Consider the following 16,641-nt stretch of genomic DNA (forward strand, 5'->3'; position numbering starts at 1 on the left):
TTCCAGTCCTTGGCAGCTGCTCCTGATCACCATGAGACCTTTCAACAGTAATTATGAGTGGCCCTGCTGTAGTGTCTGCCAGCTCCCCCAGTGCTCATGGATGCATCTCCTCAGGGCCCATGGACTTGCAGACGTCAGGTCTGCCTAGGTGATCTCTAACCCAATCCTCCTCTACCAAGGAAAAGTCTTCCTCCCACCATTCCTTTTCCCATGTCTTCTGGGTCAGAGATTCCTGAGGGCTGGTCTTGTCAGTGATTTCCTTGATTTCCTTTTTCCATGTAATTTAGTATATGGCTATTTGAAAGTGGGATTAGTCATGCTAAAACTTGCATTTCAATGTAAAATTAAACCAATGAATACAGGTTTTTAATTCCTTTGGCTTCCAAAATTAAATTACATCAGGGATGTCGTTTTGAGTCCAAAAGCAAAATGTTATTGCTTCGTCTTGTTTAGAATAAGACATTGCCCAAACGCAGGAGAAACTGCTTTATACATGGAGACAGCACATATTTGAAATTCTTTTTAGGAGTAATGAATGCCATTCCTTTGAGTAAGCTTCCAGTGGTCACCATTCTCTGAGTAGTTAGATATAAACATAACTTGAGATGCAGATAATTCCAGAGATTCCAGTACAATTTCCTGCGTAAAAGAAAATTATACATGTAATTTGAAAGGTTATTTCATAAAGGAACAATTATCTGCATCACCATGTCATGTGTAAATGTGAAAATGAAATGTCAATTTTGGATTAAAGGTAAATGATGTTTAGCAGGAGTTTTCTAAGGCCAGTTCTGTGTGATAATAGCATTCTTATGAATTGTAATCTCTTTTTCATTTTATGGCAGTTGTAATTTTCAGTGTTAATTAACTGCCAGATGTTTATATCAAAGGTCTTTGGTCAGAAGACTACTTAATTTTTGACAAATAAGCTGGAGTTGGAGCTAGAAAAAAAATCTTTTCTCTGTGGCAAAGTTTCAGCAGCTGGTTATTTCATAGAACATTTCTTCAGACATATCATCTGTTTGTGCAAGTGGGAGGATGCCACAAAAGCACTTGGCTTTGTGATCTAAACAGCCAAAGTCTTGTTACCGAGTTTACAGAATTTGGTAACTTGGCTACGTTACTCAACTATTACTGAAAAAAGGCATATAATTTCCAGTTAATCTTTCTTCTTTTTTTTTTTTTTTTTTTAATTGTCATTCACAAATAATTTCAATGCATTCAGCTAACAGAAAATTGAAGTTATAATTCGATACAGTTGGTTTAGGATTATTACGTTTCCTGTCTTAGAATTTCTCTTCTGTTTGTACTCCAGGAAATACTCACTGCATTCTTGAAAGTGCTTGTACAGCCACAATCCCAAAAGAAGAACACATTGTACCTAACCCCCTTAGCTGCCTCTAACCCAGCTTTAAAAAAATGCTTCAAACAGTGAAATTCCCCAGCTGCCATTGGTCGCCTAACTAGTCCTTGCTGTGGGGTAGCTTTTCCTGTCCTAAACCTCTCTTCCTGAAGCCCATTCCTTCTTATCTTTTCCCCATCACAATATTTTTGCCTTTCCATATAGGTGTTTACACCCACTTACTGTACTGCTTTTTTATCTGGCTGAGAGATCTGCCTGCATTTTGTTTCCTCAGTTATCAGCATTAAATACTTGATATTTCTTATCATTATATTCTGCTAATTTGGTCTTTCTCCAAAATTTACCGAAGATGCCGATGTTTTCCTGAAGTGGGACCCATTTCAGAAGATGTGGTATCTGACACTGTACAGATAGTACAGATATTATTATATAAAAAAAAATTTTCTCCATTTATCCCACACTTTAAGCATCCTTTTCCCACAAAGTGTTGTTGAGACTTTTTATCAATAAATGATAAAGGAATGCTTTGCTTCATTGTTTGCTCTGAGAATTAATATCAGAGATTGAACACGTGTAATAAGCGCTCTTCCTCACCTGGTACACGTCTGTGTTTAGATTAATTTTCAGACATCACTGTGTAATACTGCAGTGTTTCCTGGCCTGATGGTTTTTCCTGTTTAACTTACAGCAGCTCTTTGTTTCCTTTGCAGTGATAGTCCGAGCTGCTGACTGCAAGAAGGTGTACCAGATAGAGCTTGCTCCCAAAGAGAAAATTATCATCCTCATCTGTGGTCGGAACCATCATGTCCACCTTTACCCCTGGGCCTCTCTGGATGGGTCAGAAGGGAACTTTGACATTAAGCTTGCAGAAACTAAAGGCTGCCAATTGATTACAACTGGAACACTAAAGAAGAGTTCTTCTACTTGTTTGTTTGTGGCTGTCAAGCGACAGGTTTTTTGCTACGAAATTCACAGAACTAAACCTTTCCACAAAAAATTCAGCGAAATTCAGGCTCCAGGAGTTGTACAGTGGATGGCAGTGTTCAAGGACAAGCTCTGTGTTGGCTACCAGTCTGGGTTCTCTCTGTTGACCATCCAGGGAGATGGACAATCTATAAACCTGGTAAATCCTAATGACCCCTCGCTTATCTTCCTCTCACAGCAGTCTTTTGATGCCCTTTGTGCTGTGGAGCTCAGTAATGAGGAATACCTGCTTTGCTTCAGCCATATGGGAGTATACGTCGATTCGCAAGGTCGAAGGTCACGCATGCAGGAACTAATGTGGCCTGCAACTCCTGTTGCCTGTAGTATGTATATGTTTTTCTGTTGCCATATCCCTGTTGCTGCTTTACTTGTCTAAAAATAGTCAACATTGTATTCGATTTTGCTTCAAATTGCCTTTGAATATCCACAGTTTAAGTTTTGATGAGTTAACAGACACGTAAGTTCTTCCTGATGGTAGTGTTGGTTGTGGAGATCCTGGATGCTGCAAGAAAAGCTCTGCCTTGTTACAGGACACAGAAGAATGAATAGCAGAATGCAAAATAACTTCTACAGAGAGTAGTCCTGGATGCAGGACAGTGCAAGACTACCTGTCTGTTAGATTCTATAAAGATTTTTGTTCCCCTAGAGAGTGTAAATGTCTAGTTGTCTGTAGGATGTCTTCTGTGTCCTGTACTCAAAGTACAGTAGAAAGTTGAAGAAGAAATGTAACTGCAACTCTAAAGGTTCATGAAGATAACAAGAGGTAAAAAGACTAATTTTGGCAGAAATGGTAGTACTTTTGTTCCTTTTGGCTTTATTTTTTAGGAGGAGAATTTCCAAAAATAATATAGGTGGAGGGTAATTTTTCAACTACTCTTCTTGTTTCAGGAGCGTTGATTTATCAGCTAGGTAGGACAGAGGTACATGCAGAGCATTTTTCAGTATTCAGTAGTCAGTCAGTTGATGATAAAGCTGAGATTTCTATTTGGAGCTCAAATAGCAATTAAAAAATTTTGAATGATTGAAGGCAAGAAATAGCTTTTTGTTTAAACAGTGCAGCAAAGAGTTAGGTGCATGTTGGTTTGATCAGGCCAGGCCCTAATAGCAGTTTGTTTAATTTTAATTGTCTTGGACTGAAATTGTTTGCTTGCTTTACTCTGACCTAGTTTTGTTCAGAAGTCTGAAGGAAAGGCCCAAGGAAACAATGTAGTGGCAAATTTACTTTAAAAACACCATTAGCTAAAACTAATGTTTCCTTTTCCTTAATCAGCTTTACAGTTTTTTGCATTTCAACAAACTAGACTTGCTAGTTAATGGTCTTGTCTGTTATTATTAGAAGTGTTCTTACTGTAAACTTTTTTATAACCTTCTTGTATGTGCAGTCCTGAGTGGCACTGGCCTAGGGTTGTTTTTGTAGAAGGAGCAACATTTTTCACTGCCAAAGGAAGCTGGATTACTTCCCTTTTCATTAGGCTTGTCCTCCCTCCTCAGTCCTGGTGTCTGTCACTAGTGATGGTGGCTTTTTTTAACTATCCCATCAAGAGGTCATAAAATTACGGAATGGTTTGAGTTAGAAGGAATCTTTAAGATCATCTAGTTCCAAACCTTCCAGCCATGGACAGAGACACCTTCTACTAAACCAAGTTTCTCAAAGCCCCATCCAGCCTGGCCTTCAGCACTTCCAGGGATGGAGCAGCTTCTTCCACAGCTTCTCTGAGCAAGCTATTTGAGTGCCTCACAGTAAAGAATTTTTTCCCAATATCCAATCTAAACCAAATCTCTTTCAGTCTAAAGCCATTATCTATATCCTATTACCCCATACCTGTGAAAAAAGTCCCTCTCCAGCTTGCTTGTAGTCCCTGTAGGTACTGAAAGGTGCTATAAGGTCTCCCTGGGGCCTTCTCTTCCCCAGGCTGAACGACCCCAACTCTCTCAATCTGCCTTCATAGGAGAGATCATGGAAATGATCCTCCCTGTTATGGTTTCTACTGTGGTAAAGCACCATGTTGTACAGAGGTTTTAGGGAACAGCAGAGAATTTGCTCTGGGGCATTTGGTGCCCTCACACTGGGAGAGGGCAGGGTCTGCCCTCACACAGCTGTTATCCAGGGTGGCCTGTGTGGGTTGCTGCTACACCAGCCTGGTTCTGTGCTGAGTCAGTGCAGGTGTCGTGGGGCTGCTTGGCTCAAGTGCAGCCTGGTGCAAAGCCCTGGAGCCAGCAGGTCTCAAGGCTGTAGCCTGGGCAGGCCCAGGGCAGACACTGGCATGTCTCACTGGGAACCAGTCGAGATCTAGTCTAGCTCATCAGCTCTGACTGGAAAGTGCCAGCCTTGGCTACAAGCTGGTCAGGCAGAGGCAGTTGGTGTTTCTACCTCATGCTCTGTTCCCTCCCTTGATTTGAACATCCAAGCCAACCGTGACCCCATGTAATAAATACTTGACCATAAATCACTTTTGTGATACGTATTTCTGGTAGCTGTCCAAGGCTTTATGTGAATGAATTTAATGCTAGCACCACACCTCACTTCAGTTATTTCTAAGAAGATTTTGTGATGTGTTTAGTGTCCTATTGTGTTATTTTCATTTTGCTTATTGAAGTATCTCTTTATTAAATCCCATAAGATTCTAGTAACTGCTCTTTACATCAGAATACAGTCTTTACATGAGCAGAAGCATGTTGATACAAAGCTCTAGAGATCTCCGCTTTTCGTTTGGCCTAAAATAAAGTTGTCTGCTGATGCCTTTTATGCTTTAAAAAAAAAAAGTTGAAAAGAAAATGAGTTATGGGCTTTAAGAATTGTGACATTTTTATGTTAACCTGATGAAAGCACTCATACATGAATATCTAAAGCTAGATAATTGTTAGCAAAAGAGGAAGGAAATTGAGAACAGATCTGCATCATGAGTTCATGACCCAGCTCACAGATGGTGGCCCTCTCATCTCTCTGCACACAGCAGATGTATCGTTAGTTTGCTGCTTCCGAAATGAAGTAATCCACAGAAAAGCTAGCTGCTCAGTTCCTACCACCTAGCAAATTTGTATGCATCTGAAAGCTTCAGATGCCATTTTGCAGTTTCATGAAATGGCAGTGTGAAGTTTTAAAAATACTGGAAGGGTCAAGTTTAAATCTTTCCGTGATGCTGGTAGTTGTCATTAGCAAGTCTATTATCACAAAAAATTCTGTTTTGAAACTGGGGCTTTGAAAAAGTGTTTTAAAATGTATCTCACACAGAGTGGAAAACTTGTAAGTATTGAAATTTGCTCAAATATATGTGAGATCTGGACTACTGAAATGACATTAGGGTTTTCTGTTTGTTTTTAATCTGTGCAGGTTGTAATTCTTCTTATGTAACAGTGTATAGCGAGTATGGTGTTGATGTATTTGATGTTAACACCATGGAATGGGTCCAGACTATTGGCCTGCGAAGGGTAAGTAATTTTCCTTGAATATTGAACTTCATTGGACTAATTTCAAATGAGATGTTTCTTCATGGTGTATGCTGGGCTTGAGTTAATTCTCTGTCTCCTTCCTCAAAACAGATCAGACCATTAAACATGGAGGGCACACTGAACCTCCTAAACTGGGAGCCAACAAGACTAATATACTTCAAGAACAAGTTTGCAGGTGAGTAAAGAGCAAGGGGAGAAATGGAGAACTGATGTGAAGCTAACTGGGTAAATTTAACCACGTTATTACCTTTGCATGGGATGAAGTTTGTGTTGGATGCATCTGGGTCAGTGTGTACCTGTGTATGTGAAATTGCATTGTGGTTTTACAGCAGGAGCTGGCCTCAGTGTACCAGAAACATCTGACAACAGCAAGAAGCAAATGCTTCGAACCAGGAGCAAAAGAAGATTTGTATTTAAGGTTCCCGAGGAAGAGCGATTACAGCAAAGGCGGTAAGAATTTAATTGTGGCACATAACTTAATATGTACGATGACATGCAGAGACTGGGAATGCTTATAAAAAACCAAATCACTCTGTTCTTTTAGGGAAATGCTTAGAGACCCTGAGCTAAGGTCAAAGATGATTTCTAACCCAACGAATTTCAACCACGTGGCTCATATGGGACCAGGAGATGGAATGCAGGTTCTCATGGACCTCCCACTGGTAAAATACATTTAAAAGGAGAGAGATATATGTGCATTTGTTCTTGATCACAAAAGCTGTGAAGATGAGCTGTATGGGCTTCAAATATTATCTCTGTACCAAATTCTTCTTTAAAGCCTTTTGAGAAAGGTGAACCTTCCTGCTGTGTAATGCTTCTAAATCCTGTGCAAGGAAATACTGTTAGCTAGCTTATGAATGAGACACTGAATGAAACAGATATCACTGCCAGGAGCTTGTTAGTAGTTTTGTAAATAATCAGTCTCTCCTCCTTCCTTTTTCTTGTTTGTCTTCTTAAAATAACAGAATGAATTTCCTTTCCCCTCATCCTCTCAACATTCTGCTCTTGATATCACCTCCAACAGGCTTTGAGCACATCTATCACATGAGCCCTATCTCTGCTGAATTCTCTCTCCAGAGTGACCATTCCTCACTGCAAGGCTCCCCTCTGCTTTCTTCCTCTTCCTGTCCCTCCTCTGCTTCCCTAGCAAGGGTAGGAGTAGCTACAAACTGTTAGGAACTGGAATGGTATGCTTGTGGCACTTTGCCAATTCTAGAGCAATAAAAAGGGGGAAGAAACTAATGCTGTGGAGGTAACTAAAATGCATGTGAGTTGCAGTGCTTTCTAGCATTAATTTTATTTTGTATTTAACTAATACATCATTTTGTGAGCTATTTTAGTGTTAAGTCCACAAGGGGAAGACATGAAGGTACACTTCGACATTCTCTGTATGTACCCTCCGTTTCATAGCTGTTAGTCAGGCTTTCTCTTGTCTTTCTCAGATAGCCCACATGTGGGTAAGGCATTTGTTCTTTCAGCAGGAGGAGGAAGGAAAGCAGAGATGTGGGTACAGTCCCTTCCCCCATCATAATAGGGTTTGCTGGCTGACAGGTTCTAGTGGCTGCTATGGGGCTTAGTTCTTTCTCTGTCTTTCTCAGGGTTTGTGTCTGTTACTGAAAATATGTGGATGTGGTCAAGTAAGTTCAGTTTTTCTACCAACACTGGGTTGTAATAGCTTCAAAAGCACAGTAAAGTTTTCATGAGTAACAACTTCTCGTTGGATAGCTTTTGTTGCTGGCTAACAAGGTGTTTCATCTCAACTGTAGAGTGTCCTACCTCCTGCACAGGATGAAAAAACCTGTCCGTCTGCAGCAAACCTCTCACGGCAGCAGCAGCAGCGAAACAAAACCTACATCTCGTGGCCCTCATCAAGTAAGGCTGGAAGGAAGCTTGTCAGTCCTGAGCTGTAATCTATGGCATCAACAAGAGGTGTGAACCTGCCTTTTTTCCTTTATTCCCTCCAGGTGGCAGTGATGTGGGAGCAGCCATGCCTTCCCGAAGCATGTCTGACCCTGACCAGGAGTTTGACAAAGAGGTAAAATAGCTTTTGTTAAATGGAGACCGGCGATATCCTGTTGACGTAGGTTGTTTTCTTTTTCCAATAAATTACATTTACTAGGAAATATTTCATAGAGATGTTTATGGAGATGTTTTCCTTCCACAGATGTTTTTTTCCAGGCTGTAATATGTGTTTGCAAGTTAGATATGTCAGCACAAAAGCAAAGCTGTGAAAAGATCTTTTTATGGTGATATTTTAAGAAGTATTATGTCTTGGATTAAGCTTTATAGGCAAGGCAAATTTGACTAATTGATGAAATGTCCTCAAAGCTCCTAAAATTGTTCTCTGGGCTATTAGCATAGAATAGCAAAGTAATATGACTCGTTAAGTAATTTTCTGTGCTGCCTTAAGGAAGACTTTTTGTCACATAACTTGAGAAGGAATCATATTTTAAAATACACAGACTTGCTTTTAGGAAGAGTAGGTGCCAGGAGTCACCAGACTGAAAGTGTCCTGGCTGTACAAAACTGGTGTTCCTGAATCTAGGTAGAGAAGATGTATGATTTTTGTTTCCTTGATTTATCACGTGTGTAGCTTCTTCCAGGCTTTCCTGAAGGACTGTCTGTGCAATGAAAGTGTTAGGAAAGAAAGGGTTAGTGTCCTGGGAGACAAACTCTTAGACCAAGATCTTTTTTAGTGCTTTTTGATACCCAACTGCAAGCCCATGTAATATTCTGGATTTTTAAGCATATTTCCCTGAAACCAGACCTTTGCAGGATGCCTTAGTATGCCCCAAGTCCAGAGTTCTGATTACAGTCATGTTCTGACTTCCTTTGTCATCTTCAGTAAGCCATTAAAAGCACATGAAAATGGCGATCTCTGAACACACCTATTTTTGAAACAGTCTTTATTTTCAAAGGTGATGATGATGGGCTACGTTAATTCACTTAGTTATTCTGCACATCCTTCCCAAATTCCATTATATTCCATGCTGTAGCAATACTTGCTGTTTGTAGGCACAAACGATAGATTCTAAAGAGGTTTTTTTACAATCTTTTCTCTTTTGATATATCTTACAATTTCTTGTGACTTTCTAAATTTTAAAAAAATTGTAGTGTGCAACTGGAAAGAGGCTCTAATAACACCTTTTGGCTTTATACTTTTTTCCCCATGGCTTTTGGCTTTATCGCAGCATGAACTGGATCATGTTAGGATAATCTTGTTATAGATGATCTTATTATTGTTCAAGCCATGCAAAATCTTGTGAACAGCATTCTTGAAGGATGTTACCTTTCAATCTATTTGCTAAATATACATTTCCCTTTCTTGAAAATAGCTTGCTGCAATGGTACAGGTTTTTCCTGTGCAGTGTTTCAGTTGCTGTGAATGTGTGCAGTGCTCAGAGCTGTAACTCACCAAAATAGTGGGAATCTTGCCAGCCATCCTGTTGAAGTGAGACCAGGCTGTGAAGGCAAATATCCAACAACTAATCTAACACTGGGGAAATAACTGTGGATAGTCTTTATTAGATATTGACGTAGGATGTATCCAGTAAGTCTGTTCTGTTTACAGATCTGCAGCCTGATTCTTGGCAACCTTCACTCTTTTGTCAGGCACTTCACATGCTTTTTGTAGACAGTTCACATGCTTGTTTCCTTCCTTCTCACCAAACTGAAGATGATTTGACTGTAATTGTTTACATGGATAGATAAACCTCCTTCTGGGCTGTAAAAATTGCCTAGAAATTGCAGGCTGGTAAGTTCTGAACAACAGTGAACAGATAGATGCATTCCATCAGGGAAGTTTTGCAGTGGCTAACAGAGAGGAGCTGGAGATGTAGCAATTTCCACATACTTTACCATAATTCCTGTTACGTCAGAAGGTCACCTTTGGGAGTACACTACAGCCTGTTGATGATAATGGAAGTACTTGCATGAATGTTTAACTATGAAATTAATGTAATGCACACTGCCTCATAGGTGTTGCTCACCCTAATTTTTGAGTGCCTTTGAAAGCTCTTGAGTGTAAAGAATTCACTTGAAGTAAACATAATTTTTTTAATGTTTCTCGTTAACAGCCTGATTCAGACTCCACCAAACACTCTACTCCATCTAACAGCTCAAATCCAAGCGGTCCCCCAAGTCCCAACTCTCCTCATAGGAATCAGCTTACGCTAGACGGACTGGACCAGTCAACCTGTGACGCATAACACTACCGCTCTCACCATTCCAGCTCCGGTCATCCACTACTCCAGGGTATTCAAGAGCAGGGCAGAGCTGGCTCAGATGCTAGTGCCAAGACTGACACAGACTCTCTAGTGTTGTACAAGAATAATTATATATCCAGATTGTAGATATAAACTATTGAAATGAAGAAAATTCTTTACTAATAGCGATCAAGCTTTTTATGCAGAATTGTTCGCTGCTCAGCTATGGTTGACTCCTTTCTGCACAGCTGTGACATGGTTTTATTGCATAGGAGCATTTAAGGCCACCAGTAAATAGTCTTATTCTTATGGTGAAAGAGAAATAGAGAGAGATACTGATAATGTTGCTACAATATCAGGAATATTATTTTTCTATAGAATGATGTAATGTCTGATTAGCAGGAAATCCTTTTAGACAGAATTTGGACCTCTAAATAGGAAATGTGAGCAGGTCTAGTTACATCCTCAGATGAATACACTTTTCCCTTCTTCCCATAACTGTTTGTTTCCTAAGTCTTAAGGAGAATGCTAGGAAGCTGTAGGTCGTTTCCAACATCACCAGGAAGTCAAATAAAAGCTGGTTATAGTTTTGTGGCCTTTTAAATCATTTAGCCATTACATATACAGCTGCATAACTGTCTGTCTTTCTACCAACTTTTTAGTCTTGTACATAGGACTACTGCCAGTTATCTCTTTACCCATTCCCTGCTTTTTAGTCCTCATCAATCAGTCAGTCATTAGTCAGGGCTTTTAAAATACTGGTAATTACTGCTGTGAAAAAAAAAAAAAAATTACTCCTAGTTCCTGCCTATCTCCTCCTGAGAAGTTGTTTCTCCTGGGTTTTTTGGTGTAAGGACACACTACGCTGTTTAGCTAGCAAGCCTGATCGTGGACACATTGCCCTCGAAGTCTGCCCGACCTAAGGGACTGTATCGCACTAAAACATCAGTCTGCTTTATTGGCTACACCAAAGTGGAACGTGAAGGACGTGTAACTGGGGGTGCTGCTTTTCTCATTAATTGTATCCTCACCTGCATGAAGACCCCATGATTATTAATCAAGTATTGATCATGTAGAAAAATGCACAACACACTCCTGTATATTTTGCGATGGCCCACGTGCAGTGATGTTTTGCGTGTATATTTAATCTCATGCTTCCATGTATTATACATTTAGTAATCAAGGATTTGTGACCATGTTTCATTAAAAGCTTGTAATTAATTCAGTGGCTGGCATATCCAGTTTGTCATTGTCACACTAGTGTGCCTTCTGTGCCAATTTTATGACAGTTGGATGTCACTTATTTAAAATTCGGTTTAAATGGGCTAATGATATGCCAATGGCTAATGTTCTTTTCTGAAACACTGTATAGGACGTGCACTTATCTTTAGTTTAAACTGAGTGTTCTAGTCAACATTTAATCCTGTTACGTTAAGTGTTCGACAGTACTTGCTCTTTTTCTCAGATTCTTGATAAAGGGGCTCAGTTAGAGCTGGACACTACTGCTTTGGGGGTTTTCTGGTTTTTACTTTTTTAATGTAAGTCTAAGTCTTTGTAATTATTGAATTGTGAGAACATTTTTGAACAATTTACCTGTCAATAAAGCAGAAGAGGGAGGTTTTAAAGTTCATAGTCGTCTGTCTTGACATCTGAAAACAATCTACCACTGACACTTGCTTTAGTCTCATGGTAAATTCACTTTGTTCACACGGATGTTTAATATAAACTGAAAGATACTTGGAAGCTCTGTACCCGAACACTACGAGAAAGGTGCAAGTTGCTGCAGGTAAATGAATGTTCAGGAGAGACAGAAGTCCTTCTGGTGGAATACAGTGCTAAAATGCTGTGCCCTCAGTTTGTGTTAGTTGTCATTTCGTTGAGTCACTGGCCCTATTAGTTCCTTTTTAATTGATTTATGTGACTACTTCCTTAGGGCTGAAGCACGGTAAGGAGGCTGCAGGATCTATTCAGGCATCTTAAATGTGATAAAACAGTAAATATTTTTGACTTGTTCTATCAAAGCAGTAGTCCCAAAGAAAGGCTTAGGAACATTTCAAGGGTTGGTGTGTGAATGGTGCCGCCCTTCATATAGCGGATTTTTTTTAAAGCTCCCCTCATGCTCTGGTATTTGAGCACCACAGAGCTCACAGTATCTAGAGCAGAGCCAATATCTTCTCTAGTATGTTCTGGGTAAGCATCCCTCACCCATAATGAAGTGCCTGAAGTACTTCTTGGTTTGGCTCACCCTTACAGGGAAGGCCTAAGTGGATGTTTTGGACCCTGCTGTTCCTTGCCTGACCAAACCTACCTGGGCAGACTAGGGCAGGTTGCTTGGGAGAGTGCACCCATCCCATCCTGGGGATGGGGCGATAGCTGACAGGAGGTTTGAGGCTGTGTGCCGGAAGCCTTCTCACAAGTATTCATGCTAATCAGCCTTTGACTTTTAAAAAACATTTCTCCTGCTCTTGAGCTGATTTTTCTCCGCACAGTGAGGACTTAGGATGACAACAAAGTCTTTAATTATGGGGGTATTAAATCATAGCACTCAGCAGTGCCAGGGCTTGGTTATAATTTAAGCAAGAGAACATTTCTAGAAAAATAAATTAATTGCTCATATGAATACATTATTCTTTTCTTTCATTTTTTTCTTCCCTCAAGTCTGGCCAAGCAGAGTTCCTCCCCAAGTCCTCCACCCCAGGCCTTTGCAAATCATCTGTTCCATTGAGATTCTGATTCTGGTTACCTAAAGAATCCTCTTGAGCCCTCAGGAGAACTTTCAGAAATGCAGAAATTCAGGATGTGAAATGATCCTCTGACAATGCGCTTTCTTATCCCTGGAGGCCGCCAGTCTGGGATCGAAAGTGAGGAATTGAGCTATGCAAGGAATGAGGATAATTTGGTCTCTGCCAGTTCCTTTGCTCATTCCACTTTCACAGAGGCATTACATCAGGTCCCAAAGCTGGGGGGTGATGGTCACTTCTAGCGCAGACCGTCTCCTCAAAGCTGAGGATTTTGGAATGCATCATGGTGTTCTTGCTATCCTAGAACTAAACTCATCTGCCACCACCTCTGTCTACAGAACAGATGTGCTCAGAATCAACAGCTGCTTAAATAAGTGCAATCTGCTGGAGGGGGGTGTGTAAACACTCCATCTTTGCAGGGTAAGTGTTTAACCTCAGGTAAGTCACAGGGAGAGGGCTCAGCATGGAAATGCTGGAGGTGCAGGCACCCTTGTTCTGCACAGCGCCAGATTGGGCATCCCTGGGAGAGAGCAGATGTGTAAAAACCGTAAGAGTAAGCCTAAAGCACTTGAGAAGCAGGAAAGTGAGGGAAGAGATGACTGTGGGAACTGCACTGCACCTTGAGGTGCAGTTAAGCAAAGTATTAGTCAAAGGAAGGTGTTGCATGCATCATGACCAAAAACCTTGTCTATCTTATTTTAAAAGAAAAAATGAAAAAAAAGAGACATGGTAGTTCTTGCATGCCAGGCTACTCGAGCATCTCATGTTCCAGTTTGCACCCTGTCTACTCTGTGTGAAGCAGCTCCTGCAGTCAGAAAGGAGGAGGACAATTCAAAAAGTAGCAATCACCTGCCCACCCCTTGCCTTCCATTACTGTGGCAGCAGGTCTGGGCTGCCTTCTGTCCGTTTGCACCCCTGAAAATGTGTCTCCCCTCTCAATTTCCCCGTACCAGCCTTGGGGCTCCTCACAGCTTGTGTGCCGAGGCTGTGCGTGCTGCCACTCTCTCTCGATTCAGGGCAGCCCCTTGCTATGGAGCGAGAGCTGCTCCCTGCGGCCAGGACAGAAAGCACGGTGGTTGGAGCCACGCGATCTCGGTGCTGCCTTGCAGATCGCAGGGCTGGCTCCCTTGCAAAGCCTCCTAAACACGTTTCTGGGGACAGCGGGCGACGATGAGACCGGGCACCAGCTGCAGGGCTGGTGCGGGACGCCTGGGAAAGCCAAACGGTGGCAGAGCATGTCCCAGCCGGTGCCTGATGCTCCGGCCAGCGTTGCCGGCGGGGTTAGCTGAGGACAGGAGCAGAAGGCAGCAGGACGTGCTCAGCCAGCGGAAGCTGCAGTGCTGTGCTCCAGCCAGAGGAGGAACATGGACTCAGGAATGAGCCCCTTCCCTGTCCTTGCAGCAAATGTTTTCCCTGCTCCCCAGTAAGCTGCAGCACTCTTTTGTCATCTGACTGCACAGGTTCATGCAGCTTTATTGGCTGCTTTCTCATAGATAAAACCCTCAGATTTTTTTCAGCATCGCCTGCTTTCCCGTTTCTTACGCAGTCCCTGCGGTCCCGTGAGGACGGGCAGTGCAGAGCCTTCCTTGTGTGCTGATGAAGGAGATGGCCAAGGCTCAGCTGTCAGCCCCCAGCACCTTGGCCGGATCCTGCACTCCGGTGAGACCAGTCCTTGCCAAATGCCCTCCTTTCCGCTGCTGATACCTCCTGCTAAAACGATTTTTAAAAAGAAATTCATTGGACCAAGTCTGTCTTTAGTCTTGGCGGTATTTTGAGCACTGTGCCGGTCTGAATCTGGGTTTGCACAACTTCTGTGAGCTGCTGTTTCGTGATACGAGTTGGTGTCCATTAATAGTGTGCAGGCTGCTTTTTCTTTTAAGACCCAGGGAAGCAATGGTTCCTGAGGTCTTGCCACTGACACTAATGCATTTTGAATTAGTCTGTCACAGCGGGGGACCCCTGACTCTCAGGACCAAGAGCAAAACAAAGCCATCAGGTGCCGCGCCACGCACAGTCTCGGCAACCGCCCATCTAATGTGCTGCTTACCAAAGATGTCTGCGAATTAAACTCCTTGTTTAGGCAGGATCCCAGGAGACACTCTTACGTACCAAACCCCTGTGCCTTGCCCTGCCTGCACCGCGGGCAGTCTGCGTGCGTCGGTGCGCAGAGTAGCGATCATGGATACAGCTGTTTTTCCTCGGCAACTGTTGGTCCCCGGCATCGCAAGCTGACTCTGGTGCTTCGGGTTTTTTTTTTTCTGCAGAGCTCCCCCCTCCCCGCGGGGCGTTCTGTACGAGCGAGCGGACGTGGCTCCTGAAGGAAAAGTACAGACTGTGCTCTGCCCGCGCGCTGACAAAAATTGATCTCTACTTTAATTAAAACCTCTATTGTAAGTGACCTCGAGCTGCTAATGCATTTTAAAAATGAAGCTTCGCCAACAGCCAGTCCATACACCCCAGCGCGGAGGGGTGACCAGGCGGTGATCCGTGCCACACACAGGGTGGGCTGCCTCCCTCCGTGCCGGCTGAGCGGTCGGTGAGGTGTCCCAGGAGCCTGTCCTACTGCACTGCCACACGCCTGACCGTGGCTCACCCCGAAATCCCAGTGTGCCCGGGTGGGACGCAGAGCTGATGTCCTTGGCTGCTTGCAGGGGAAGGACAGCATCCTGCCACCATCCTGTGCAATGGTCCCTGTTGCCAATGTCTTTCCGCTCCCCCAGCATGTGGCCGCAGGATGCTCTTACCTCTTCCCCTTCAGCACACGTCGCAGGGATGCAACCACCGCGAGGCCTCACAATTCTGGAGTGAGGAGCCCAAATGTAGTCAGGGAGGGAAGCAATTCACTCCGGGGTGAGCAGCAAGGGATTCCCTGGGGGATGGCCCTGAGCCCCTTCTTTGCACGGGGCAGCGCCGGTGTGATGGGCTGCCTGGTGCAGCGGCCTCCAGCCTGCAGCGCTGCGTCGGCCCAGCCCTGGAAACATAACCCGTGTATATGTGTGCTTAAAGGCTTGAGAGCTGGAGGAGACACAGTCACCTGCAATGAACTGATGTGAAAGGGGAAAGGAAGACAAGAAGGCTCTCGCAGGCAGAAAGTAGGGATGTGACTGCCTCACCCTCGCGTAGCGAGACCCAGCCGCGGTGCGGGGCCGGCGGACGCTGCGGCTGCTCGCACAGGCACCATGGAAACATCTCGGTGCCAGCGAGCAGCGCTCGGGATGAGCGAGCTGCACCGCGGCCGCACCGAGCCCCCGGGCACCGGGTGTTGTCCGCCCTCCTGAGGTCTGTGTGAGGGCTCGGGCTGGGGGCGCCTCCCTTGGGTTCACGTCAAAGGAGTGACTGGATGGGTGAGCTTTTTGGGTCCCGTCCCTGGGTCACTGCTCCCCACAGGGATGCACTTCTAGTAGGACCACGGGACGGTGGGACTTGCTTATTCCTAACCTGCCACTGTCAGTCGCCGCCTGCAGCAGCCGATGGCTTCCTCTGCTTTTTGACGTGCCCAGTGACCATTTCATCCAGCACCAAGTGCCTGAGACAGACGGAGCAGAAACTCCTACACAGGCAAGTTGCTTTCCATCCCAGTGCTGCCGGAGGGGCACCGTCGGGAGAGGCGTGCATGGTGAAATCCTAAGGGTGTGCCCTGAGCACAGACCTCCTCCCAGCCCTGGCTCTGCCCTGCTTGTGAAGTCAGGGCAGCAACCAGGAGCACAGAGACAGCCTCATTCGCTGCCTGGCTCATGTTTTTGTCCCGCCTGCTCGTACTGCCTGTTTCCAGAGGTCTCTCTGTGGGCAGGGGGGCAGCAGGGCTGGTCTCAACCACCACACGCTGCCTTGTTGCCCTTCATCAGGGCTCTGTTGCACCTAATGATGAATTCCCAGGCCTTTGAGAAGGGATTATGTC

At 43.8% G+C, this 16,641-nt stretch overlaps 1 protein-coding gene across 6 annotated transcripts in view; it reads left to right on the forward strand.

The window, feature by feature from the left end:
- Window positions 1–11,630, forward strand: part of CDC42BPB (CDC42 binding protein kinase beta) — a 95,322-nt gene extending 83,692 nt beyond the window's left edge. For 2 of the 6 annotated variants that reach the window (XM_050335420.1, XM_050335424.1), the window contains 9 exons: window positions 2,074–2,670; window positions 5,679–5,776; window positions 5,888–5,972; window positions 6,127–6,247; window positions 6,342–6,459; window positions 7,396–7,434; window positions 7,564–7,669; window positions 7,762–7,832; window positions 9,874–11,630. In XM_050335420.1, coding sequence (XP_050191377.1) covers window positions 2,074–2,670; window positions 5,679–5,776; window positions 5,888–5,972; window positions 6,127–6,247; window positions 6,342–6,459; window positions 7,396–7,434; window positions 7,564–7,669; window positions 7,762–7,832; window positions 9,874–10,005 — 1,367 coding nt within the window. In that variant the 3' untranslated portion in view covers window positions 10,006–11,630. The remainder of the gene's footprint in view (window positions 1–2,073; window positions 2,671–5,678; window positions 5,777–5,887; window positions 5,973–6,126; window positions 6,248–6,341; window positions 6,460–7,395; window positions 7,435–7,563; window positions 7,670–7,761; window positions 7,833–9,873) is intronic. The other 4 variants (XM_050335423.1, XM_050335425.1, XM_050335421.1 and 1 more) reach the window with 3 other exon arrangements.
- The last annotated feature ends 5,011 nt before the right edge of the window (window positions 11,631–16,641 follow it).

Source organism: Myiozetetes cayanensis, unplaced genomic scaffold (genome assembly GCF_022539395.1).
Source record: "Myiozetetes cayanensis isolate MyiCay16 unplaced genomic scaffold, myiCay2020 scf6-25, whole genome shotgun sequence".
Classification (NCBI taxonomy): Eukaryota; Metazoa; Chordata; class Aves; order Passeriformes; family Tyrannidae; genus Myiozetetes; species Myiozetetes cayanensis.